At 38.6% G+C, this 27901-nt stretch overlaps 1 protein-coding gene across 1 annotated transcript in view; it reads right to left on the reverse strand.

Moving 5' to 3' along the window:
* Positions 1-518: 518 nt before the first annotated feature.
* The window catches only part of Ranbp16 (Ran-binding protein 16), a 48877-nt gene continuing 21494 nt past the window's right edge, over positions 519-27901 (reverse strand). The window contains exons 10-23 of the mRNA XM_088243421.1: positions 26397-26569; positions 24238-24422; positions 23123-23271; positions 20922-21094; positions 18471-18615; positions 15906-16053; positions 14075-14237; positions 12801-12991; positions 11476-11605; positions 10121-10202; positions 8401-8617; positions 7074-7186; positions 4412-4626; positions 519-1900 (exon numbers count right to left, since the gene is read on the reverse strand). Coding sequence (XP_088099547.1) covers positions 1801-1900; positions 4412-4626; positions 7074-7186; positions 8401-8617; positions 10121-10202; positions 11476-11605; positions 12801-12991; positions 14075-14237; positions 15906-16053; positions 18471-18615; positions 20922-21094; positions 23123-23271; positions 24238-24422; positions 26397-26569 — 2184 coding nt within the window. The 3' untranslated portion in view covers positions 519-1800. The remainder of the gene's footprint in view (positions 1901-4411; positions 4627-7073; positions 7187-8400; positions 8618-10120; positions 10203-11475; positions 11606-12800; positions 12992-14074; positions 14238-15905; positions 16054-18470; positions 18616-20921; positions 21095-23122; positions 23272-24237; positions 24423-26396; positions 26570-27901) is intronic.

Here is a 27901-nt window from a genome sequence, read left to right on the forward strand (position 1 = left end):
CAAGAATCTATGGAATATTGCTTTGATTACTTCATTTAGTTGATCGTAATTTGCTCATTTCTAAGTTATGGTTGTTTTTACGAACGCTTCGATTTAGAAACACCTAGAAAGTTGACATAATCTCTGGTTGAAATGTCAAATTATACTCTTTTTTTTTCTATAGTCAAAACGTTCCTTACAAGGTGCGAGGGCTTTAAAGCGGAAATACTACACGTAGATATAAGGAGTGACGTCATTATTTACGATTTTAAAATGAATACTATTTTTAACATTTTTTATTTATTTTTGCGTGCGTTTTTGAGATATTTCATCCTACTCCAAATTTTGAAATATTCACATGTACACGAAAACGTTTTAAAAATTAAATTCCGGGTTGGGCTGGAATTCCTCATTTAAGAATTTAATCCTTAATTTCTTCATCTTACTGACGAGTGCTCAGGCGATAATGGTTGTTACCTGTATTCTTCAGTTCTGCGTCTAAACTGCCTCAGATGTGCCCCCGCAAAAATAAAACAAAATTTAATAATATACATTAGTTTTGTAATTTTTATTTCCAATAGATTTTTTATACACAGTCTTTGCTAAAACCATACAACACGTACAAAATAATTTGCGGCCACACTACCACTCATCACAACTGCACTCGGCACATCAAACTGATTACTGAAAGCATTGTGAGGATTCCACACACAGTAAAACCTCTTTTTTACGCTGAAAAGGACCCATTTTTTTCCTTCATTCTCATTCAAATCTCCCCCCCCAACAAACGTTTTTCACAACCCCGGTTTTACGTTGAAAATTTTTCAAAACTCATTCGTTCTGTCGAAACTAAATTAGAAGTAGGTGCAGTGTAATTGACCATTTTGTTTGCGTGTCTAATTTTGTCATTTAACTAAATTGTGAGTCTTTACGTCAATAAATTACGATGCAGAAAGTTTAAAATTTGGCAGTAGAAATATTTTTTGAAGTTATGAACACAATTTGGAAAGAATATTGTTCAAACAGTGATCATAAAAGTGTGAAACAGTTTTGCGGCGATGTAAATGACAGTTGAAATTCTGTGTTGCCATACTAAAAAAAGTGATACCATATAAAAAAAAAATCCAATATTCAGGGAAAAAATCATTGTAGGCACTTCATGCAAATCCAAATTTTTACTTTCGTGTTTTTAAGGTTAAGAGTACCCACAAAAAAATATTTAAACATGTTTTTTTTTAATTCAATAAAAAAAAAACATGTGGTATTGATTGCGAAAATACATTGTTTTCAAATGAAATCATAGATAAATATGAATAATTCCCAATTAAGACAGTTTTTACAATGTTTCTGCAGTTTTTAATAACACGCCTTTTTGCTGCTCCCTTGAAAAACGTAAAACAGGGGCTTTACTGTATTTCATATACTTTGCACACTGTGTAACATTCTGGAAACGAGGGAAAGAGTCGAGGAAATGTGAATGTTTAAACAAAGGTAGAATGGTCAATGTTACAATGAGTGTAAAGTGGCGACTTAAACCAATTTCTAGCCAATGGCGGGTCAAAAGCCCAGTAAATGCATAAACTTTCACACTCCTTTCTCTTATTTAGAGTTGGACAGCCATTCGTCATTTTTGTAATTTGGACATAGGAGACGAAAAAAAAAATACACATTTATTGTGAGCTGCGGTGATGCCTTGACGCGAGCGGCCGGGAGAGCTGCGACGGTCGCCTTTACGACATCATCATGTCCGCCGGGGGGAGACGAGAGCGACTGCGGGTGGTTGCGAGTGGACGCGCGGCGCCGTAACAGCGGCGGCCGCTGTTATGAGGTCATCATGTCGGTGACGGACGACGCGGTGGTGTTGGGGCCGCGGAGGGAGTCGTTGATGTCGCGCCGGAACGTCGCGAGGTTTTGGGTGAATCTGAAAAAATGACGCGGTTTCGTGAAGGGTTTCGGGTATGGGATGCCCATTTTATCGGGGATATCGACATGTCGGAAAGAGTCCAAAGACGAGCTACAAAGCTGTAATCTATATCAAGTGCAAGTAGTAATGTCACAAAAAAATCTCCCAGTTGTGATTATGGATGTAAAATTACGTAATTTTACCAAAAGTCGCGGTAAAATACCGTTATTGAGAAACGAATTTGACGGACTTATTTTTATTTTTCAAAGATATTACAAATACGAGTAGCTTTGTTTTAGGACACTTTACATGACTGCGAAAACCAGGTTTAGATCCATCGGGTGGTTGTCGAGATTTATTAGAAGTATGGGACGTTCAAGGTCATTCGGTATGTACTTTTTTCCCTTTTTTTTATAAAAAAGGTTATGTTTTGAAACTTAACGGGATCGGTGGACATAGGGTCCTTGGGTAAAACCTTAAGTTTGTGACCTTGAACGACCACCGCTCATGCCGCGATTTCGAAAACATGGTGTTTAAAATGCAAGAAAAGCGATTTGCTTATGAATGTTGATAAATCGAAAGTGATGGTTTTTGAAAGGGATGAAAATATAACTAAATGTGAGATCAGCGAGAACGGAGATATTCTGAATCAGGTAGAAGAATTTGTGTACCTGGGAAGTATGTTTACTAGGGACGGAAAGGAGGGTGAGTGCCGGGAACAGGGTGAACGGTGCACTAAAATCTACTTTGGCAAACAAATGTTTATCGCAGGAGGCTAAACTAGCAGTTCACAACGGAGTTCTAGTTCCAACTCTAATGTATGGGAGCGAAGTATGGAATTGGAAAAATAATGATGAAAGTAGGTTAAATGCTGTCGAGATGCGATCCCTCAGGCGAATGTGTGGTAAAACGATGTATGATAGGTGCACAAATGTCGAGATCCGTGAAGTGTGCAAGGCTGAGACAGAATCAAGAAAGGGGTGGTGCGTCGGTTCGGACATGCAGAGCGAATGGACAGCGAAAGAACGGCTAAAAGGATCTACGATGCAAATGTTGATGGATGCAGAAAACGAGGAAGACCGAGAAAGACATGGCACGATCGAGTCCATCAAATACTCGAAGATGGACATGTCAAGAGTAGGAATAATCGGCGTGCGTGCATGAGAAGATGTATGAATGTAGAAGGCAGCGAGGTCTGTATGCCAAGATAGAGTGTTATGGCGTTCTATCCTCTCTGCCTACCCCTACGGGGAAACGGCGTGATGGTTTGTTGTTGTTGTTGTTGTTGTTGTGTACAATTACGTCCCTGAAGATTTTATGGAGAAAAAATATACGAAAGTCTGAGAAAATAAAATTGACTTAAAAATCGTGATAATTTATTTTTTCCGTAGGATCAACACTCTCCAAGATGCACGTTTGACCATCAAATACATTTGATCAAAATAGCACAAAAGTGCTATTTGCACTTACTTTTTACTAATTGTTTGATAGTTGACCAACCAAAAGTCAACATTATCATCATTCCATGTCCGCTACCATTAGTTGGAGCATATGGTATTCACAAAGATCCTCCAGGCATCTCGGTCGGATGCCAGCTCCTGTGCATCCTCACAAGTCAGGTAGTTGTGACACGAACTACCAACTGAATTGGCAGCGGAGGTCTAAGCCGCTGAGAACTTGATGCCTCGCTAAGCAGGCTGACCCGAAGTAGCATTATGTAATGGGTTGATTAATTAGTATGAGCAATATTTTGAGTTTGTCCAAATTTTTGTAGACAAGGGGTGGATTCAACTCCCCGGGGAGCTGTTTATATTAACATATTACAACAGAGATGAAGAACATTTAAGAGAAGGTAATATAGAAGTCCAGGCATCTACAGGGCTTATGACCTGCCAATGGCTGGTTTAAGTGGCCACATTACACACTGTGTAACATTCACCATTCTGCCCATATTTGAACATCTATATTCCTTCAGTTCTTTCAACTGTTGATGTTTGTGAAGTTAAAGAGCTGAAACCTTTATTTATGCGGGTGAGATTCATCAAATTGAATTATTTCACCTACATACTAGACTAGGCAACGCCTGAAAATATTATTTTTTCAATTTCTATACTTCTTCATGGACCAGGTAATTTATGTACAATATTTTGAGTTTGTTCAAATATTTGTAGACAAGGACTGGATTCAACTCCCTGGGGAGCTGTTTATATAAACATATTACAACAGAGATGAAGAACATTTAAGAGAAGGTAATATGAATGTTACACGGTGTGTAAAGTGGGCACTTAAACCAGCCATTGACAGGTCATAAGCCCTGTAGATGCCCGGACTTCTATATTACCTTCTCTTAAATGTTCTTCATCTGTATTGTAATATGTTAATTAGTATGAGCTCGCCAGCAGAGATGTTCGTCCATTAGTACTCCTAAATCAGAAATGTGGTCATATTTCCCAAGACCAAAAGATGTGATATTTTGATATTTAGGGTTCCGTAGTCGGGTCTAGGACGGAGTAGGATGGAGGCGCTCACTTGTCCCTGTTCTTGGTGAGCAGGTTCCGCTCGATGCCCTCCATGAGCGAGAGGAACCACTGCGCCATGGCCGGCTGGCGCTCGGGGGGCTGCGCGGCCACGACGCGCGCCCGCAGCCGCTGGAAGTGCTCCTCGTCCAGCAGGATCAGCCCGAGCAGGGGACGCGACATGGACCACTGGTTGCGGCAGTCCTCGAACATTATCACGTTCAGCACCTGCGGACGAGCGCGCATTGCGTTCAGACAATCGCTCGGGAAATTAATCAAATAACTAACTAACTAACCATCACGCCATTTCCCCAGAGGGGTAGGCAGAGAGGATAGAACGCCACACCACTCTGTCCTGGCACACTTCCTTTGCTTCCTTCACATTCATACATCTTCTCATGCAGGCACGTCGATTATTCCGACTTTTCACATGACCACTTTCAAGAATTTGTTGTACTTGATCATGCCATGTCTTTCTCGGCCTTCCTCGACTTCTACAACCGGACACATTCGCATCATAAATCTTTTTAGCCGTTCTTTCATCATTCATTCGCTCCACATGACCGAACCATCGCAAAAGACCTTTCTTAATTTTGTCGATAATGCTTAACTCAGCCTTGCATTCTGCTCTAATTTCGACATTAGGGCACCTATCATACATTGTTTTTCCGCACATTCGCCTGAGGGATCGCATTTCAACAGCATTCAGTCTACTTTCGTCCCTTTTTTTCCAACTCCATGCTTCGCTTCCATACATTAGGGTTGGTACCAGAACTCCATTATGAACTGCTAATTTAGCCTCTTGCGATAGACACTTATTTGCTACGACAGACTTTAAGGCACCATTAACTCTGTTACCGGCACTAACGGTAACTAACTAACGGTCGAAGAATTTGTATATCTGGGTAGTATGTTTACTAGAGATGGAAATATGGACAAGGATATTGAAAGGAGGGTTAGTGCCGGTAACAGAGTTAATTAATCAAATGATTTATCCAAATCCGCTGCGACGGAGAGGGAAAACAATTTTGAGAAGGGAATATGGAGGTCTAGGCATTTACAGCGGTTATGACCCGCCGTTGGCTGGTTCAAGTGGCCAGTTTACAAAAATGTTTCCCCTCTCTGTCGCGGCGGATTTGGATTTTAGTAACTCCCTAGGGAGGAAATCCAGCCAGTCTGCAAGCATTTGGACACACTCAAACATTGTTGAAATTTAAATCATTTGACACTCTTGTACTTCTCGGATGTACGTACATACGAGGGCGGATTGAAAATGAGGCTACCTGAGTAGGAAAAAACCATATTTTTCTCAACATAGTCTCCTTTTACTTCGACACACTTAGTAAGACGATATTCCAACTTGTTTATACCATCTGAATAATACGATTTCGGGAATCTCTCAAAATCGGTAATCACTTCTTCGTTTGAGCTGAATCCTTTTCCTGCGAGCCATTTTTCCAAGTTTGGAAACAGGAAAAAGTCACTAGGAGCTAAATCTGGACTATAAGGTGGATGATCAACCGATTCCAAGTGTATTTCACGTGATTTAAGCATCGTATCTAATGGTGTGTGAATCGGTGCGTTGTCCCGAAGAAAGAGCACTTTTTTCTTTAAATGTGGTCGTTTTTTCTTGATTGCATCATTCGATTGATCCAATAATGCGCGATAATACTTTCCTGTGATTGTGGATCCTTTTTCAAGATGATCGATGAGCAATATTCCGAGTGCATCCCAAAATACAGCGGCCATAACCTTGCCAGCCGATTTCACCGCCTCTGCCTTCTTCGGAGCACTTCTACCGGCTTCCACCCATTGTTTGGATTGATTGTTGGTTTCAGGTGTATAGTGGTGCACCCACGCTTCATCGACAGTTATTAATCGACGCCAAAAATCAACAGGATTAGGCTTTATCATGTCCAAACACTGCTGCGAAGTGGTCTCTCTGCATATGAAAAAGCTATCGGCACCCATCTTGCCGATAGCTTTATCATATGCAAATGTTCGTGCAAAATGTTGAACGCACGTTCGTATGAGATGTTTACCATTTCAACAATCTCACGCAACTTCCCTCGGCGATCATTCATAACTATATGGAGGATTTTCTTGATATTTTCTTCAGTAACCACCTCCTTTGGCCTTCCCGTTGATGGTATTGTCGCAGTGCTCGATCGGCCGCATTTAAATTCAGCAATCCAATATTTGACCATGTAATCTGATGGAGCAGACTCACCGTAGAGTTTTCCCTTTCAAATAATAGTGTTTAATCACTGCACAAAATTAGCTTTTTTCCATTTTTCAAGAAACACAAAAGTCGTTTACGTCAAACGACTACAACAAATAAATTAATCGATGAATTTGGATGACATTTTAACAGCTGCCGTTTGCAGATCACAATTTGGAAAAAATAAATCTTTTTTGTGTTTGAGCTGCCATCTAGCGCTAGGTAGCTTCATTATCAATCCGGCCTCGTATATTGTATTTCAAATTTAATTTAATAATTGAGCATTTTTGTTCATCTGTAGTTCTAGTAAAATTATTAAACTGACCATAAACAAAGTGTGAAAGTATCGCATATCATTAATGTTGTCCCTTCGAAGGAATCATCTCTAATGATATTAGTGAAACCTAACCTAACTTCAATAAAGGTGAATAAAGGGAGAGGAGCTGATTCTCACCGTAGTCAACAGTTGCTGCATAATTTCAGGCCTTCTCTGCATGACCTCTAGGAACATTGCATTTTGGTCAGGCCCACCTCTATTGGGCTGCTTTTTATTAGGGAATGCACTAGCTGAAACATGAGACACATTATTATTCACCCGACTGGCAACGCGAGCATCGAGCCCTGCTGGAATGAACTCCAGCGACTGCCTTCTTTCGGAGGCATTTTCAATACATTCAATTCAAAATATAACATATACATTACAAACATATAAAAAATACACGAAAGAGACTCGTGTCAAAGTAGTAGGAGAATCCTGCTCCGGAAAACGCCTTCGGATACATGGAACAGATCAATATCCAGAGCGATGTTGTTCCGCGTAGTGATAGCCCTTCCAACGGCCGGCTGGTCCTGTATATCGGAATATGAAACAATCTACGCTGACGCTGTCTTAGGTAATTATCAGGAACATACAAACCGATACTAATCATAATCTCAGAATTATCGATCATACCGCGCAGCAATGGATAAAAATGCGTGGTCAAATACACATTCCTTCTAGTCTCTAAGCTGTTGTAGCCGAGCATACCCTGGAGAAACTTGCACTCTTTCATGTAGAGATATCTCAGAAATTTCTTTTGGATTGTCTCTATCATGAGCCACTCTCGAGTCTACTTCGCACCGAGGAGTTGTAAAGAGTTCTCAGTACGCTGGTATTTTCCAAAACCCTGGCAGTACGCAGAACAAATCCTAACATCTTCAATGCATTAGCACTGATTGTCTCTATGTGTTCATGAAATGTCAGGGTGCTCACAAATCTAACATTCGATGGTTTGCAACCCCGTTTTACGCTGAAAAATGTTCAAAACTCATTTGATCTGCCAAAAGACAACGAGCCGCGCGCCGCCGCGTGAATGGAGAATAAAATCGAGGTGAATAAAAAAAGGTGTAAATTATTGTCTCAAACCAAATTCAATGTAGATGCAGTGTAATTGACCATTTTGTTGAAGTGTCTAATTTTGACATTTTACTAAATAGTGACATGAAGTTGACGCATGTTTAGGAAGAATAAAGTCTTTACATCAACAAATTACGATGCAGAAAGTTTAAAAATTTGGCAATAGCAATATTATTTGATGTTATAAACATAATGTGAAAAGGAGATAGTTTAAACAGTTATCATAAAAGTGTGAAACAGTTTTGGCGCGATGTAAATGACAGTTGAAATTCTGTGATGCCATACTAAAAAAAGTGATACCATATAAATAAAATTTCCCAACATTCAGGAAAAAAAAACATTGTATGCATTTTATACTGACATGATGGTAATGTTTTAAACTCACCCTTAAGAGATAACTGCTTGAACAGATAAGTGACGATGTGGTCCAGGGTGGCGCAGCACCCCGTGCAGACCATGGTGTCGAGGGCCGTCAGCCCCTCGGAGATGGTGGCCAGGATGTACAGGAAGGCGGCCGGCTCCAGCGAGGCCAGGAAGGCCATGTGGTCCTGCGCCAGACACTCCAGCAGGAGGTAGTACGTCTGCGACAGCTTGGTGTAGTCCTGCGCAGCGAGAGAGGAGCGTGAGGGATGAGATGGCGCCGAGACGCAATCTTATCCACACCCAGGGCACTACATTGGTGAACCAAATGTCCAACCTGCCGGGAATCGAACCCAGGACCTCGAACTTCACCTCAGGGAGCCATCGAGTGGAATACACCCGTCCAGGGTTCCAGTAGCTTAATCACAAATAACTACCGACGGTCTAATAAGCGACTTGATAGCAATTTCTCACTGTGGTTGTTTATCGTATTCGCAATCACAATGCAACATCCGTGAACACCTAATATAAAATGTCAAAATATCTACGTTTCGCGACGTATAATCCTGCTGCGCAATCACATATTTGAGTGTCACCGGTGTAAATATGGAAAATATTCCAAAAACTGCTATTTTTATTGATTTATTTATTAATTTGGTTATGTATCCAAAATAAAACAAGTTTATTGGATTATAATTTTACTTTATTTTTTATAAAATATACAAAGGGTATATTGTGACGCGTTTTGTCTTGTTAGGACTAACTTAAATATTGAAAAAGTTTCCTTATATACTAAAAGTAATTGCTATTTTATGTTTTTGGATTTCTATACAAGATAGGTATACTGAGTATATTAGAGGAATATTTTGGTCATATTGGGGAAAAATCTTCCATTATTTGAACATATTTGTAAGGGTATGACTTTAAAGTTAATATATTAATTAATATGTAAATATTTAAGTTAGTTTGTTTGAAAATTTCCTAACAAGACGAAACGCGTCACAATATACCCTTTCTATATTTTATAAAAAATAAAGTAGAATTATAATCCAATAGACTTGTTTTATTTTGGATACATAACCAAATTAAATATGGAATTCTACCAATTGTCTGCATACACGACAAATGATTTATTTATTATTTAGCCGGCAGTCGGCGAGCCAAGTGTCAAGAAAAGCAGTTGCCATAGTAATTGTAATTTAATTTTCACTTTTTTGTATAAGATACTCCTTACTATTTTGCAAATGCAATATATTGTATTATTGTTTAAAGTAAACGCCGAATTTTCGCCAGCCAACTGTATTTATTTACGGGGAAAACAAAAAATAAACCGACACGAGCGTTGACTTAAAGATATAAAAGTCTAGGCATTTACAGGGCTTGTGACCTGTCATTGGCTGGTTTAAGTGGCCACTTTGCACACCGTGTAACATTCACCATTCTGCCCATGTTAAACATCCGCATTTCCTCAACTCTTCCATCTGTCGACTTTAGTGAAGTAAAGGGGGCTGAAACCTTCATCACGCGGGTGAGATTCGTCCGGCTGAACCGAAATTTTCACCATTTGCGTTGTTGAAGCGTGCGTCGTTCCATTTTTAGTAATGGCGTAGTTTTTACTGGCCAAATGTCAGAAGACGACAGCTTCAAAGTGACAGCCGCCCAAATAGCGGGCTATTCAAAATGAAACGTCTCATTTAAAGCCCCGTGGTAGAAATATAGTGATATACATAAATTTATAAACTCACCAATAAGTCAGTCTGTGGAATGCTTAGTAATAACTTGACAAACATATTCAATGCGTTCTCGAGCGCCTCGTCCCGATATAATCTGAAATTTGATTTCATATTCATATATTAGGATATGCTATAGATATTACGTCTGTACCACAGACGGTTTGCTTTGTGCAGTCAAAATATAAATGATGAGCCATTCGGTGGCTGGGGAAATCTATACATATACAGTGAAACCCCCTTTTTACGTTTTCCCGCTTTTAACAATATAATGTTCAGGACCCATTTTTTCTCATACTAATATTCTCCCCCAATTAAAGTTTTTTTCATTTTTCATCGATTCAACTAAAAAGGATAAATTATTGTCTCAACCTAAATTCAAAGCAGGTGCAGTGTAATTGACCTTTTTGTTTAAGTGTCTTCCTTTATTGATTTTGAAATAAACATAATTAAAGGAACATAAACTTACTACACACTGACAAATATTTTATTTTGCAGTGTTTGAAAAAGTTTTTTTTTGAAGTCACAAAATTTTGTATTAAAAATATCTAAATGGGGACAAAGAAAATTAAATTTGGAGCTGCTACGATAAATAAACGAGTTTTGAACATAATTTTTTTTGGGCAATAAATTATTTAAAAAATGAACTTGTCGCGTTGACTTTACGGGAAAATTGATTGAAATATGGACTGTCGATAAAATTGTTTAAAATTTTGAAGAGGAAAGACAGATCAGAAATGCTTCTACGTTCAGTGAGGGAAGTTAAACTATGAAAGGAAGAAGAGTCTTCGTACGAGTCAAAATATGTAAGAGATTTACGATCCAGAAGTTTAAGGAATCATCTATTCTGTATTCTATCTAGTTGTGATATATTGTTTTTATTCTTCATTCGCGTGGCACACGCGGTGGCGCGCGGGCCGCGGCACCATTACTACGACATAATTTTGTCTTTTTTGACACATCAAATGAATTCCGAAAAATTTAAACGTAAAGCCGGGGGCCATGAAACATGTAAAAAACATTAATTGGGGGAATATTTGTATGAGAAAGTATGAAAAAAAAAATGAAAAAAAAAAGGTTTTATTGTATGATTGATTTAATCCCAGTCAGTGAAGAATTCACTTCCCTCTCTTCTCAATCCAATGAAGTACATATTATGTACTTCTGGATTACTTTCTTTCAGCACAAAGATGCTAAGGCTACCAGATTTCAGAGAGCTCCTTCGGGCAGCTTTTCTCGTTTGACAACGAGCAAATTTTCCATGTATGTGGGCACCGCCAAGGAGACTTATGTCCTCAGATGCGGTGTGCGGTATGTGGTGGGTAAGCTGTATGATTGTGAGCCGATGATCGATAAGTATTATCACTTACCTAAATACACCAAAATTAACATAGTTGCCGCACAGCGCCGCCTTCAGCATGGAGAAACACACGGAGATGCCTTTTAACTTCATGGGGTACATAAGATCCTTCGTCACTTCCATATTCAGTATCCTGCTGCCTGCAAACAAAGATTACCATCCTCATTCGTGCCGTCGCCGAATAGTCAAACCAGCCACACAACCGAGCGCCTACGCTGTTCGTTGAATGCCGAATGAATTAAGATAGCTCGACTGAAAGCTGGCAATTTGTAAACCGCCTCCGGGTTAGGTTAGGATAGGTTGGATTAAATATGTCACAACAGAGAGGGAAAACATTTTCGAGAAGGGAATATGGAAGTCGTGTACACTTGATATGCACGCATCAGCTTCATAGCTGCTAGTGAATTATTAATAATAATAATTTGAGTAAAAAATTTTAATAACTTTGTAAATAACTTGCAATCGAACATATTCACAAAAACAAAATGGCATAAATATTATATATTTATATTTCGTACAGAAAACTTAATTTTGCTCTGCAGATAAACATTACCATATTTAAGGTATTCTCCATCCTGTCGTAATTTGTTAATCTCAATGACTCCCGAGGGGGCGAAGTCCAGTCTTTTTTTGTCTACAAACATTTGGACAAACTCAAATATTGCAATGAAACCAGCCGGTCCAAGAAGAAGTTTAAAAATTGGAAAATTGTTTTCAGGCGTTGCCTAGTATGGGAAATAATTCAGTCAGATGAATCTCTTCGCAACAATAAAGGTTTCAGCTCTTTAACTTCACTGAAATCAACAAATGGAAGAACTGAAGAAATATGGATGTTCAAACATAGGCAAAATGGTGAATGTTACACAGTGTGTAAAGTGGCCATGACAGGTGATAAGCCCTGAAAATGCCTAGACTTCCATATTCCCTTATTTAAGGTATTTTCCATCCCCGTTGTAATTTGTTAATCTCAATAACTCCCTAGGGGGTGAAGTACAGTATTTTGTCTACAAACATTTGGACAAACTCAAATATTGCAATGAAATCAACCGGTCCAAGAAGTTTAAAAATTGGAAAACTGTTTTCAGGCATTGCCTAGTGTGGGAAATACTTCAGTCAGATGAATCTCTTCGCAACAATAAAGGTTTCAGCTTTTTAACTTCACTGTAATCAACAAATGGAAGAATTGAAGAAATATGGATTTTCAAACATAGGCAAAACGATGAATGTTACACAGTGTGTAAAGTGGCCACTTAAAAGCCTTGTAAATGCCAGACTTCCATATAGGAATTTGTTAATCAAACAGAATGAATTAAAAAGATTGGCAATAGGACTCACCGTAGGCGCACATGATATGACTAGCCTCCCTGAAGAGCAGGATCCCGTTGGGGCTGGACACATCGAACTGCAGGCGCTGGCTGCGGTTCTGCACCAGCTCGGCCACCAGCTTCAGCACAGGCGTGGACACCGAGGGCTGGGTGCACCAGGCCTCCAGCCCACGCACCAGGATGCCCAGGTACTGGGGGTAGCTGGCGAACAGAACCATCGTGAGCGACAGCCTCGGCGTAAATACGGGACAAGCTGAATAAAAGTCAATGTGTACTGTTTTCGGGTGATCCCGTGTAGGTTCGATTCGGTCACACGTTTCGACTACCATTGCGGGAGCCATCTTCGGGGCAAACTGTGCATTAAAGGTGACAACTTCTGTCAATTTCCTCAATCAATCTCCAAGCGGATATATCTAATATGTCTGAACGGGGAAGGCGAAACAAACTTAGGTTTGATGTTTCCGAGTGTTCGGTGACGTCCTTCACGAGGGCCCAAAAAACCCTATTTGTTCGCGACAAAATGAATGACCAGAATCCGATACGAGCATCGAATGTTAAGGATCTGGGCGTTAGATTTGTGAACACCCTGACATTTCATGAACACATAGAGACAAGCAGTGCTGATGCATTGAAGATGTTAGGATTTGTTCTGCGTACTGCCAGGGTTTTCGAAAATCCCCGCGCACCGAGAACTCTTTACAACTCCTCGGTGCGAAGTAGACTCGAGAGTGGCTCGATGATTCGGGGGCCACGTGAACTGAAGTACTCTCTTATGATAGAGACAATCCAACAGGAGATATCTCTACATGGGAGAGGGCGAGTTTCTCCAGGGTATGCTCGGCTTCAACAGCTTAGAGACTAGAAGGAATGTGCATTTGACTGCGCATTTTTATCCATTGTAGCGCGGTATGATCGATATTTCTGAGATTATGATGAGCATTGGTTTGCATGTTCCTGATAATTACCTAAGATAGCGTCAGCGTAGATTGTTTCATATTCCGATATACAGGAGCACCCTGCCGTTGGAAGGGCTATCGCTACGCGGAACGACATCGCTCTGGATATTGATCTGTTCCATGTATCCGAAGGGGTTTTCCGGAGCAGGATTCTCCTACTACTTTGACACGAGTCTCTTTCGTGTATTTTTATTTTTTATGATATGTACGTATTGAATATATGTTTGTAATGTATGTGTTGTATTTAAAATAAATTAATTGAAGTACGGAGAGAAAAATATGTGTCTACATACTAGTAATTTGTACTAATTTGGCGGTGGGGACTCACATCCAGTCGAAGAGCATCATGTACGTGGTCTTGGTGTTGAAGGCGAAGGCCAGCCCTCGCAGGTCCCTCGCCAGGCCGATGAGGACCTTCCTCGCCTCCTCGGAGCTCAGCAGGGCGGTCTGCTCGGCGGGGTTCAGCAGACCTGAGATGCTCTCGAACGCCGCTGAGGGACAGACACATCCGTTACTGCTGCGTCATCGTAATTTGCCCACCTGTGGCGCATTGCGTCGGTGCTCTACTGCGGCTACTATCAAGGATGCTTCGACAGAAGAGCTTCTCCCGAAATCACAACGCAAGATTTAAAACTGAAGCATTTCTGGTTGTTCTACAAATTACAAATCGCTCTGGAGTGTAATGGACTCGGAGTAATAATGCGCATGCTATAGAGGAGCCCAAACGTATAAAAACCATTCTATGACTATTAAGTATTAAGTTAGCTACAGTTCCCAGCAAAACAACGGGCCGTACTCAGGTTGAGAATTGCCAAATCGATATTAATTTGCATTGTAATTACTTTTAAATACGTACCTGTGTAAATTATTATGAAAATAAAACTTTGCTATTAGAGTTACACAATTTTATTATTTTTTCTAAGTTTTATTTTCGTAATAATTTACAATGAAGTGTTACAAAGTGAATGCCGATTCAATTAAAAAAAAAAAAAATATATGATGGGAGGAATGCTCTCCCGAAACTATAGTAGTGTTCTTGTAAAAGAATAAAACTGTGTAACACTAATAACAAAGTTTTATTTTCATAATAATTTACAATGAAGTGTTACGAAGTGAATGCCGATTCAATTAAAAAAAATAATGATGGGAGGAGTGCTCTCCCGAAACTATAGTAGTGTTCTTGTAAAAGAATAAAACTGTGTAACACTAATAACAAAGTTTTATTTTCATAATAATTTACAATGAAGTGTTACGAAATGAATGCCGATTCAATTTAAGAAGAAAAAAAAATGTGATGGGAGGAGTGCTTTCCCGAAACTATAGTAGTGTTCTTGTAAAAGAATAAAACTGTGTAACACTAATAACAAAGTTTTATTTTCATAATAATTTACAATGAAGTGTTACGAAGTGACTGCCGATTCAATTTAAAAAATACATATATATATATATATGATGGAAGGAGTGCTCTCCCGAAACAATAGTAGTGTTCTTGTAAAAGAATAAAACTGTAACACTAATAACAAAATTTTATTTTCATAATAATTTACAATGAAGTGTTACGAAGTGAATGCCGATTCTTAGAGTAATAATACGTCAACCTATAGAGAAGCCCTATCACTATGTTTTATAGAATGCAAGCGATGGTAGCAACAAACTGGTGGCCATTTTGTTTTGTTTGACAACATAGGCATAACGGTTCTATCGGATGTTTTTGTCGCTGTGCTTGGCATGGTTTGTAAATAACTTCCTATCCTCCCTAGGGAGTAATTCATATTTAAATTTATTGCAACGGAGAGGGGATGATGATAAAGGTTTCAGCCCCTTTACTTCACAAAAGTCAACAGACGGAAGAGTTGAGGAAATGCGGATGTTTAAACATGGGCAGAATGGTGAATGTTACACAGCGTGTAAATCGGCCACTTAAACTAGCCAATGACAGGTCTTTAGCCCTGTAAATGCCTAGACTTCCATATTCCCTTCTCAATAATGTTTTTCCCTCTCTGTTACAATAAATTTAAATATGAATAACTCCCTAGGGAGGAAATCCAGCCAGTCTGCAAGCATTTGGGCATACTCAAACATTGTTAAAGGCCTACTGATGTCTAACGATAATCTGTCACGCTATTTCAAAAATGTATTTTAGTAGGAAAAAAGTGTACCGGCGAGAGGCATCATGAAGGTGTGGAAGCGGTCCTCGTCCTCGCCCAGGTCCACCATCAGCAGGCGGCCCAGCGCCGTGTACAGCATGCTGCGGCACCGCATCTCCCCCACGCTGGCCGAGCAGCCCAGGAACGGGAAGTGCTCCGACTGCAAAGGTCGCCGGTCAGTCGGTCGCGCACGCCTCACCTCGGGCGCATCCGCCCTTCCCGGAATCGAATCCGCGGTGGGCGAACGCGCCGACCATTACGTTACCGATACCAATTAAATTGTAATTTATTTAATTATTGTTGTTGTGACGTTGTCCATTTATACAATTAGTAACGAGAAAATGTTTTAAAAGGCTATAAAAAAATGGATAGTGGAGCTGGGTAGAAGTAAAATGAATTCTCTCATTCGCCCATACCAATATTGAACCAACTGCTCCACAAGTGTACAGCTTATGTTAGGTTTTTGTTATTTCCATTGTGTGTTTTGTAATATCAATAATATAGATGTACATAAATACCTTGTTTTTAAATTGTCTGAATATTGGTTAATTATCTTCGTTTTTATAAGTTAGTCTTCTTTGTGTATTCTCAAATGTAATTTTAAAAAAGTATTTTGTTAAGTGTCCTCGGTACGGGAAACCCCAGAGAGGGCACATTATTTTTATTATTAATTATAGTTTGAATAAATAAAAAATAAAAGAAGCATTGACAAACATAAGGGACATCGAGACAAGATCTGGGCTTCAAACATGGGCAGAATGGTGAATGTTACACAGTGTGCAAAGTGGCCACTTAAACCAGCCAATGACAGGTCATAAGCCCTGTAGATGCCCAGACTTCCATATTCCCTTCTCGAAAATGTTTTCCCTCTCTGTTGAAATAAATTTAAATATGAACAACTCCCAAGGGAGGAAATCCAGCCAGTCTGCAAGCATTTAATAATCATAATAAGTTAAGGAATGCCATCTTTGTTTAGTTTTTTATATTTTACTTTTTGTGCTGTTACATGTTCACTTAATTGCCATGCTTACTACTTCTTTGCTCAATGTATTATTATTGCGTTTTTTTAAATTATTTTTTATTATTGACTTTTTAAAATCATTCTTAAGTTGTTGAAATTCCATTTGTCGATGCGTTTTGAAGCTGCAAGACTTTTAGTGATGTTAGCTATCATATTATTTTTATCATATTATGTAAATGTTATCAAATATCTAAATTAAGTAAACGGGGTCTAGAATTTCAACCGTCCATGCGCTCAGTAGCTGCGAGACTCGTTGTTATCCAACTTCTAATTTTATAAATTTGCTTTTTATTTCGTTTTTAAAATATCACTTAAACTCTAAACTTCACTGTCAAATAAAAATGTAAATAGGGGCTAGATTTCTTATTGTCCATGCGCTCTGTAGCTGCAAGACGTGCTGTTATCTAGCTCCTATATATCATAATTGGAGACGAGGAACTAGAATCCCAACCATCCATGCGCTCTGTAGCTGCAAGACGTGTTGGGATATTTATTTATTGTACAGCGCCCTTGAGGTGACTTTCACAAAAATGGCGCTATATAAATTATGCAGACATTGTTTAATTTGAAATATGTCAATTTTGTCTATTTCCTTTATTCGTTCAGGTAACTCATTGTACAGCTTCAATCCCTTGTACAATGAGTTTTGAGATTCTGTTTTTCTCCTCATTGCTAATCTTATCTTTTTGTCCCTCATTTCAAGTGGGGAAATGAAAAATGTATGGAAAAAAAATAGATTTCAATAAAATATAATTACTGTACAAGACTATACTAAATATACTGCAGAAAAATTGTAAGAACTGTCATGATTGGGGATTATTTATATTTATACCAATGATTTAATTAAAAATATATTATATTTTTTCAAACGATACAACAATGTATTATTTTTTATTGAATTAAAAAAAAATACTTGTATAAATAATTTTACCTAGGTACTTAACCTTAAAAATACGACAGTATAAATTTTAATTTGAAAATGCATACAACGATTTTTTCCCTAATCACTGGGAAATTTTATTTATATGGTATCATTTTTTTTTTAGTATGGCACCACAAAATTTCAACTGTCATTTACATCGCGGCAAAACTGTTTCACACTTTTATGATGACTGTTTAAACTATTTCCTCTTCACATTACGTGTGTATAACATCAAATAATATTTCTATTGCCAATTTATAAACTTTCTGAATCGTAATTTACTGATGTAAAGACTTAATTCTTCATAAAACATGCGTCAACTGTCATTATTTAGTAAAATGTCAAAATTGGACACTCAAACAAAATGGTCAATTACACTGCACCTGCTTTGAATTTGGTTTGAGACAATAATTTACACATTGTTTTATTTACCTCGATTTTATTTTCCATTCATGCGGCGGCGCGCGGCTCGTCTTTTGACGGATCAAATGAGTTATGAAAAAAATTCGACGTAAAACCGGGGTTATGAAAAACGTTAATTGGGGGAATATTTGAATGCATGTATGGAAAAAAATGGTACTTAAATATTTCGGTAAAAAACAAGGTTTGACTGTATTATGATAGAGAAACTTACGGTGTGATGGGTCAGCATGAACTGCACCTCGTCCAGCTTGACGAGCTTGCGCACGCACGAGTAGCCGACGCTCAGGTCGCTGAGCAAACCGAGGGTCTTGCCCGTTATGGACTCTGACCCGCCCCAGTATTTTAGATTTGTTATTCTGAAAAAGTCATTAAAAAAAATAAAATAACCATTTTACTTTTGATTTTAATTTTTACTTTTAATTTACTAAGAAATATAAATGTTCATAGAAGCAGAGAGAGAGGGAGGAAAGTAAAGTTGGAGCTATACAATGTCTTCTCCCTTTTAGGTACTCTTTATTTGATATTTATATATTTTTTTAATTTATTTATTTTTTCACCTCTCCTCCTGCATTCATAATAACTTACGTTTTTGTTCGTTTGTACCTTGTATTTATAAAGACTGTATGATTTTCTTAATGAATAAATAAAATTAACGCTGTTGTTCATGACACATGCGCGTGCAACGATTTCACCCGAAATATAGAGCGACGACCGACGAAGCGAGCCATCATTTTATATTGAATACGATGCAACATATTTCGCAAGACTAAAAGTATTGCACTCAAAACATCCGTCTACATGAGAGTAACGTCCTGCAGTACATTCACACCATGGATACATTAATGGATACATTGGCGGCCTCCGTGGTGTAGTGGTCAAGACGCTTGACTCACAGACGGAAGGTTCCGGGTTCGATTCCCGGTGAGAACACAAAAATTAAATGTGATTTTTCTCAAGCCTGGGTGTTCTGTGATGTAATTCACCACTGTAATTGGGCCTCCTGGCCTGTTGTGGTGCAAAAATAAAAAATAAAATAAAAATTAAGAACGGAGGAACGCGGCCTATAAAGAGACCAGTCAGCCCAACCAAGTCAGCTCAATGCAGTCGCTCAGTTCAGGCATGCAGTTATTCACTATGTAATAAATACACCTTAGAACACCGACGCCGTGTTTTCTGTCAATTTCCAACAGGCAAAGGAGCCCCAACCCTCAACAACAATTATCATCATCATCATTCCCTTTCCGCACCATTAGGTGCATAGGGCACTGCATTGGTATACCAATCGCTGCGTATCTTGATCATTTTTGTCACATGAAGGTACGAGATAGTCAGTCTTACGCTTCAAGGACTATGAAATATTCTAGTATGAAAACACCTTTTAAATAAATGTTTCGTATCAACCGTGTCGGGAATCGGACCCGAGACCTCTTGCATGGTAGGCAAACGCGCCGACCATTACTCCACGAGGCCGACAAGCGACAACATTAGAATTGACATTTAACAACAGAGATGAATAACATTTAATAATCATAATCAAGCTATATTTTAAGAACTAAGTCTTTATTGGAGGGGAGCTCATTTCTAACACATACCGAGATCCCTAGCTCTAAACACTTAATCTAGCGCGATGGCGGCCCTGCAAGGGCCGCTTTCCGTATTGACGTCCATAACATAGATCAACAATATTTTGAGTTTGTCCAAATTTTTGGAGACAAGGACTGGATTCAACTCCCTGGGGAGCTGTTTATATTAACATATTACAACAGAGATGAAGAACATTCAAGATAAGGTAATATAGAAGTCTAGGCATCTACAGGGCTTATGACCCGTCGATGGCTGGTTTAAGTGGCCACTTTACACACTGTGTAACATTCACCATTCTGCCCATACTTGAACATCTATATTCCTTAAATTATTTCATCTGTTGATGTTTGTGAAGTTAAAGAGCTTTCTGCCAAAATTTGGACAAACTCAAAATATTGTTGACATTAGAATTGTATAAAAACAATAATTTTCGGGAACAAGAAACTAATCTGAGTTTCAGCTTATTTACATTGCGAAAGTCAACGGATGGAAGAGTTGAGGAAATGTGGATGTTCAAACATAGGTAGAATGGTGAATGTCACACGGTGTGTAAGGTGGCCACTCAGGCGTCGCGGCGCAGTTGGTTAGACGGCCGACTGTGAAACTGGCGTCGCGGGTTCGATTCCCGCCAGTTGAAAAAAAAAATCCATGAAAGATTTGCTTCTCAATTGGTCTGGATGTTGTGGTGAATTTTTTACCACCTGCTGGCAAGCCTCTCGAGGCTCAGCGGGTTATTGATATAATTAAAAAAAAAAAAAAGCAAATGACGGGTCATAAGCCCTGTAAGTGTTTAGACATCCATATTCCCCCGTCGAAAACTTTTTTCCTCTCTGTAGCAACAAATTTAGATTGGCACAACTCCTTGGGGATCCAGCCTGTGTGCAAACATTCGAACATGCTCAAAACGAATTGTCACAATGATTTGAAGATTACAGATTTAAAAACCTTAAATTTCAGTTCAATACAAGAATTTTAAATGACATTAACTCTGTATTCTTCTAGGTAAAATTATTAAAGGAGCAAGTAACGGAGGAAGGGACGGGAGCGGACCATCTCCGCGGGCGGTCGTGTCGCTTACATCTTGCGGATGAAGACGCTGAGCAGCATGGACTCGTCGGTGATGCCGAGGACTTCGCCCAGCCGGCGGAAGAGCTTGCAGTTCTTCTGCATCTGGTCGCTGACGTAGATCTTGCGGAACTGCTCCAGGAACCACATCATGGCCAGCTCCAGCTTCTCGCAGCCCTCTTGTTGCTGCGATCAGATGAATTGATTCCAATTAAAAATAGTTTTCATCGGATCAAAGTAACATTATATGAAATTAATAAAATATTATTTACAACTCGTTGAAAATGGCCCTCAAAATGAAATATTTGGGTAAATCTTTCGAAATTTTCAGGACCCATTTTTCTTCGTACATTCTCATACAAATATTCCCCCCAATTAACGTTTTTTAACATTTTACGTCACCACGGTTTTGCGCTTAAAAATGTTTAAAATTCATTTGATGTGTCAAAAAAGCCAAAATTACATCGTAATAATGACGCCGCGGCCCGCGCGCCACCGCGTGTGCCACGCGAATGAAGAACAAAAACCAGGTAAACAACTAATAAACGATCAATTATTGCACAACATTATTTTTGGTACGTGTATTTTGTACATACACAAATCTGGATTTCTCCCAAGGGGGAGTAGGTATATATTTTTTATTACTATTATTTAATAACATATATACAAAAATTTAAAATGTTACCTGTGTCGATATTCGGTAATAAGCGGAATGGGGAATGTTGTAGTACGTAAAGTGGCCACTTAACCCAGCCAATGACAGGTCATAAGCCCTGTAAACGCTCAAATATCCATAATCCTGAATTTGAAACAATTCTACCTCATCTCTGTAGGGATATTAATAAAAAAGATAAATTATTGTTTAACCTAAATTCAAAGCACGTCGTGCAGTGTAATTGACCTTTTGTAATTTGTAAAGTAATTTTTCCCCTAAATGTTGGGAAATTTTATTTATACGGTATCACTTTTTTTTCTATGGCATCATTAAAAACAACTGTCATATAGATCGCGGCAAAATTGTTTCCATTTTTATGACAATTTTTTAAATCATCTTTTTTATAACTTTAAATATGTCTATTTTTATGTTTTAAACATCGCAATTTAATGATATTAAAACTTTATTGTTTCTAAACGTTTGTCAACTGCGTATCATGATTTGTACAAGTCAATATGACATTTTTGTTCAAATGAAAACTAAGACTAACCCTAAAGGAAGACACTTAAACAAAAGGTCAATTACACTGCACCCGCTTTGAATTTAGATTAAGACAATAATTTATCCTTTATTAGTTGTTTCCCTGTTTTGATTCCGTGTCCACGCGGCACACGCTACACGCCGTGGCGCGTAGATCGCGGCGTCATTATTACGACATAATTTTGGCTTTTTTGACACATCAAATGAATTCCGAAAAATTTTAAGTGTAAAACCGGTATGATGAAATATGTAAAAAAAACCTTAATTGGGGGAATATTTGTATGAGTATGTATGAAGAAAATGGGTTCTGAACATTTCAAAAAATATTTTTTATTTGATAATATTTGGTGCCATTAACTCTTTGAATGATTAACCTAACAATAAACACTATTTTTATTGAGTATTAAATATGCAGCTTTCGATACTATTTTTAGCTTTGGCCATCTTTGATGCCGAGGGTCTCAGATGGTAAAACATGGGAAGAATGGTGAATGTTGCCTCCGTGGTGTAGTGGTCAAGACGCTTGACTCACGCACGGAAGGTTCCGGGTTCGATTCCCGGTGAGAACACAAAAATTAAAATGTGATTTTTCTCAAGCCTGGGTGCTCTGTGATGTAATTCACCACTGTAATTAGGCCTCCTGGCCTGTTGTAGTGCAAAAAAAAAAAAATTGTAAAATGTAAAAAATGTAACGTTACACAGTGTGAAAAGTGGCCACTTAAACCAGTCAATGACAGGTCGTAGGCCCTGTAGACGTCTAGACTTCTATATTCCCTTCTCTAAAATGTCCTTCGTCTCTATTGTAATATGTTACTTAAAAAAATCCACAATAAAGAAGTCCGAAGGGTAGCTTTAGAAGATTTTTGTATTTTTTTTTTAGTCAAACATCAGACTGCTTGCTGGTCGTAAAATTACTAACAAAATGTATTTTGTTTGCAGTTTTTCAACTTAAATTTAATTCAGAGCTAGCTGAAACGGGGAGTGTAAAATAAATTGAGTTGCGCAGTCCGAACACTTACCCTGGCCAGGCGGGCGTCGTTCAGGTTCATCAGCTGCAGGACGCGGCAGACCAGCTCGCCGTCCATGGCGTCGTGTTCCTCGTTGGTGTTGAAGGACAGCCGTCCGCCGATGGACGCGCCGATTATGTACACCAGCCAGGTCAGTTGGCCTGCGGAAGAGAAACACATTGACAAACAAGAAATTATCGTTTCTTGGAAAGTGAAGATTTGAGCTGGGGTAGCTTTATGGACAAATAAAAAATATTTTTGTTAAATATTGAGTTTTTTCTCCGCAGAAATTCTTTTAATTTAAAAAAAATAAAAAATGGAATCCGTTTAATTGTGCTCTTTCATCTAAAGTTATATTTATAAAAAAATCAAATTGGCCATTGTTACATTCATACAAATGTTAGTCTTTTCTTGTTGATTCCAGATCTGTAAATCACTAGTTTGTGACAAAAATTGTAGATCTTATTCTTAAGCTATAAGCTCCCGACGTCACTGCGACCCGTAAATAGCCCGGCTACTGTGTGGAAGGCGAGAGTTTACATTCTGCTAAATCTCCCCCTCCGAGCCAAGACTCGTAAAGCATCCGGGTATTGGGTGGGGGCGAGCTCTTTAACATCCTCGGCTTAAACCAGCGGTGCGCGGAGAATGCAATTATGTGGGAGTGCATTTGTCAATTATTGTCACAATTTCTACCCACAAATGTTCACTTCCCACCTTCAGAATCCTTTGATCATCCGCCACATTAAGACCTCGGGCAGTGAATCGCGCGTTTATTTGTTGAACGTGTGCCGCATCATAGACTTTGTTTCCATCAAACACCAGTGTTCAGCTCCAGATAGGGGGCCTGTCCGAGTGTTGGTGCTGCTCGCAATTGACCAGTCGAACCAGGTTAGTGGCTTCCATTCCTGATCCATTTCATTTGTTGGGGTTGTGACCGATTGACACTGCATATCGCATATCGAGGATATTCACTTATTTCATTAAAATTAAAAATAGTCCATTCCGCTAAATAATATTTTTCGCAATTTGTCGCCCCACATCTGCGTGTGTTTCGTTTTCTCACCAACAAATAAAAAAAATTAAAAATCACCAAGCTTTTTCATTGCAGGACAGTCACCAGAACTCACCCTGGTACACGTGCCTCTGGACGTCGCCGGCCGGACGGTTCTCCTGGCAGCTTCCGGCCGCAGAGTCGAAGAGCGCCACAAGCAGGGTGCACGTCTTGCCGTACTGGCAGCGCGCAATCACAGCCACCTGCTCCAGCTGCTGGGCCACCATGCCCGCATCTTCCAGCGGATCCTCCAGGCCCTCGCTGCAACAGCGGGACAATGCGAGGAGTGTTAGAACGAAGATATCATACCGCCACTTCCATCGTTTTGAGTAGAATGCAATAAATTTTATTTTGTTTTACTATTTTTCCCAGACTGCGGGGATAATTTTAGATATAATTACAGTAAAACCCCTGTTTTTCAAGGCGGCAGCAAAAAAAGTGATAATAAGTGAATTTTTTTTAAAACTGTCGTAATTGGGGATTATTAATATTTACCTACGATTTCATTGAAATTATTTTGTATTTTTTCAATCAATAACACAATGTGTTTTTTTAATTGAATTTTTAAAAAAATCTTTAAATAATTTTATATGGGTACTTGACCTTAAAAATACGAAAATAAAAATTTGAATTTGCATACAATGATTTTTTCCCTAAATATTGGGAAATTTTATTTATATGGTATCACTTTTTTTAGTATGGCACCCCAAATTTTTAACTGTCATTTACATCGCGGCAAAACTATTTCACACATTTATGATTACTGTATGAACAATCTTTTTTCCAAATTATGTTTACTACTTCAAATAAAATTTCTTTTACTAAATTATTAAACTTTTTGCATCGTAATTTATTGATGTACAAGACTTCATGCGTCAACCGCATGTCACAAATTAGTAAAATGTCAAAATTAGACACTTAATCAAAAAGGTCAATACACTGAACCTACTTTGAATTTAGTTTGAGACAACAATTTACACATTTTTTTTTATTTACCATTTTGGACAAACGCGGCTGCGCGCGGCTCGGCGTCTTTTGACAGATCAAATGAGTTTCGAAAAATTTTCAGCGTAAAACTGGGGTTGCAAAAAACGTCAATTAAGGGGGATATTTGAATGAGAATGCATGGAAAAAAAATTTTCGCGTTTTAAAACGTTTCGGTAAAATTGAGGAACCTTGAAATGAGGTTTTACCTCAGAGTAATAATGCGTAACCTAGAAAGAAGCCCTATCACTATGTTTCATAGAACGCAGCGACGTTGGTTAGCAACCAATTGGTGGCCATTTTGTTTTATTTGACAACATAAACATAACGGTTCGATCGGATGCTTTTGTCGCTGTGCTTGGCTTTGTTTGTAAATAACTTGGCTATTAACGTTATAATAAATAAAAATCCACTGTGGTGAATTGCAGTATGTTCGGTTGCAGCAGTTGTAACGTCAAAGCTGTTAAAGGAGTCAGTTTTCACAGGGAATTGATTCCGAATATTTCCCCATGATTTACATTGATTTTTGGCATTTATTGTCCCGACACGTGTATTATGTTGCTTAAAAACTTTCCTTATATCAACATATTTACTTTGGATACTATTTTTTCTCAATTTAGGGGATAAATTTGTGAATTAAAGTATGTTTACTGTTGATAACGACAGTTGCTTACGGGCAATATGTCGGGGCCGCACTAGGCATCCATATAAAGTTTGAGTCTTTACCGAGTAGAGGTCGATTCAAATTTCACTCGAAAATGGCAACGATAACCTTGAAATCGCATCTAAAATGACGTGTCCAAATTTCAGGCCGCTACGACTCGCCGTTTCGGAGATGTGACGGACAAACAGACAAACTCAACACGGGACTTTGGTTCCACGGAGTTGGGATTTATGTCTCAATAAATGTAACATAAGTATATATTGTGAATAAAATTAATAAATAAATAAAAAAATAAACACACACATGTATTTTCAGTTTTATAAAATAAATATAGGCGAATTATAGAAAAATAGATTGAAATAACCCTGCAATGATAAATACACAGGTACATATTTAAAAGTATTTACAATGCAAATTAATATTCATTTGGCAATTCTCGACCTGAGTATGGTGCATTGTTTTCCTGCGAACTGTAGCTAACTTAATACCCAATTGTCATTGAATGGTTTTCCTACGTTTGGGCTCCTCTCTAGGTTACGCATTATTACTCCGAGGATTTTACTGTATTCACAAATGCCACGAGGTACCTGACAACGACGGCCACAGAGTCCAGGCGGGAGGTGATGTAAGCGGTCATCACGTCCGGCGTGTAGGTGTCCAGCAGGTGCGGCTCCGTGGCCTTGACGTACGGGACGGAGGCGACCATGCGCTGCCACAGCGACAGCAGGTAGTGCACCGAGTTGGGGGAGAACTGCCACATCTGCGACACGCGGAAAGGTTTCGGAAATTAATATCAAGATTGTATTTGCTTGAAACATTTATCCAAATTTGCAGCAATGAACTATTTAATAAAAGTTTTATTTTTATTATTCAAGATTATTTATTTATTTATTAACGGACATTGTCCATTTATACAATTCATAGGGCTTAAATATTACAATAAAAGAATAGTTTAAAACATTAAAAAAAAGAAAAGAAGCATTGACAAACATAAGGGACATCGAGACAAGATCTGGACTATTTATTTAGTGCTCGTTTAAATCCTTGTAAACTTCAACCAAAAAAGTCCAGATGATCTTGTCTCGAGTTAACAATACGACAAAGACAGGTCTTTGGAGAATTAAGGCCATAGTTTGTTCTATGCTGATCGATGAACAGTACTTCATTGTTTCTCAATCTACTACTACTACCATCACGCCATTTCTCCGTAGGGGTAGGCAGAGAGAATGGACCGCCACACACGTCTATCCTGGCATACACTCCTAGCCTCTTCCACATTCATAAATCTTGTCATTCTCAATCTACGAGTCGGAATATTGAATTTTACTTGTTCCAGTAATGATGGAACATTTAGTATGCCGAACATATATATGGAGTCAATATTAGTTCCACGTTTTTGCAGACTAGAAATATTGAACATTGACTCTATATCGGCATCAGAATAATTACCTCTCTCTAGTCCGAGCATCCACGCTACTTCTCGAAGCGAGCGATGTTGGACTGATTCAATGTGATTTCTGCGATTCACATAGAATGGAGACCAGACCACTATTCTAGGAGGCATATTCTAGAAGAGGGCGAACAATCGAGCAATCGAGTTTTGATTGTACGGACATTTGCAAAGTCAGAGGATATTCTGTTAATGAAGCCGAGTAATTTTAGTGAATTATTTACTGTATTATCTATATCCTTGTTACAAAGTTACAAAACATATTCAATAGAAAATATAAATAAAAAAGCTAAAGATATATAAAAATATAAATAATTGTATTTGTGAATAAATTATCATACATCAATACCATTATTCAATGGGAAAAAGGAGAGATTAAGGAAGAGAAAGGAGATGTTTCTTTAGACGTGATTGAAACAGAGATAATGTAGTAACATCTCTGATGGTGGATGGGAGATGACTCCACAGTGGAGCCGCATGGACACTATGAGTTAGAGATGAAAGAGGAATTGTGGATGGGTATTAAGAGAGTGCCTTGAGAATTGGAACGAAGAGGTAAACCATGAACTGGTAAGCGTCGACAGAGGTATATAGGAACGTTAGGACTATGAAGTACATTGAACATAAGTGAGAGGGAGTGAT

Source organism: Micrasema longulum, unplaced genomic scaffold (assembly GCF_059751315.1).
Source record: "Micrasema longulum isolate JH-2025_06_02 unplaced genomic scaffold, ASM5975131v1 h1tg000211l, whole genome shotgun sequence".
Lineage (NCBI taxonomy): Eukaryota > Metazoa > Arthropoda > Insecta > Trichoptera > Brachycentridae > Micrasema > Micrasema longulum.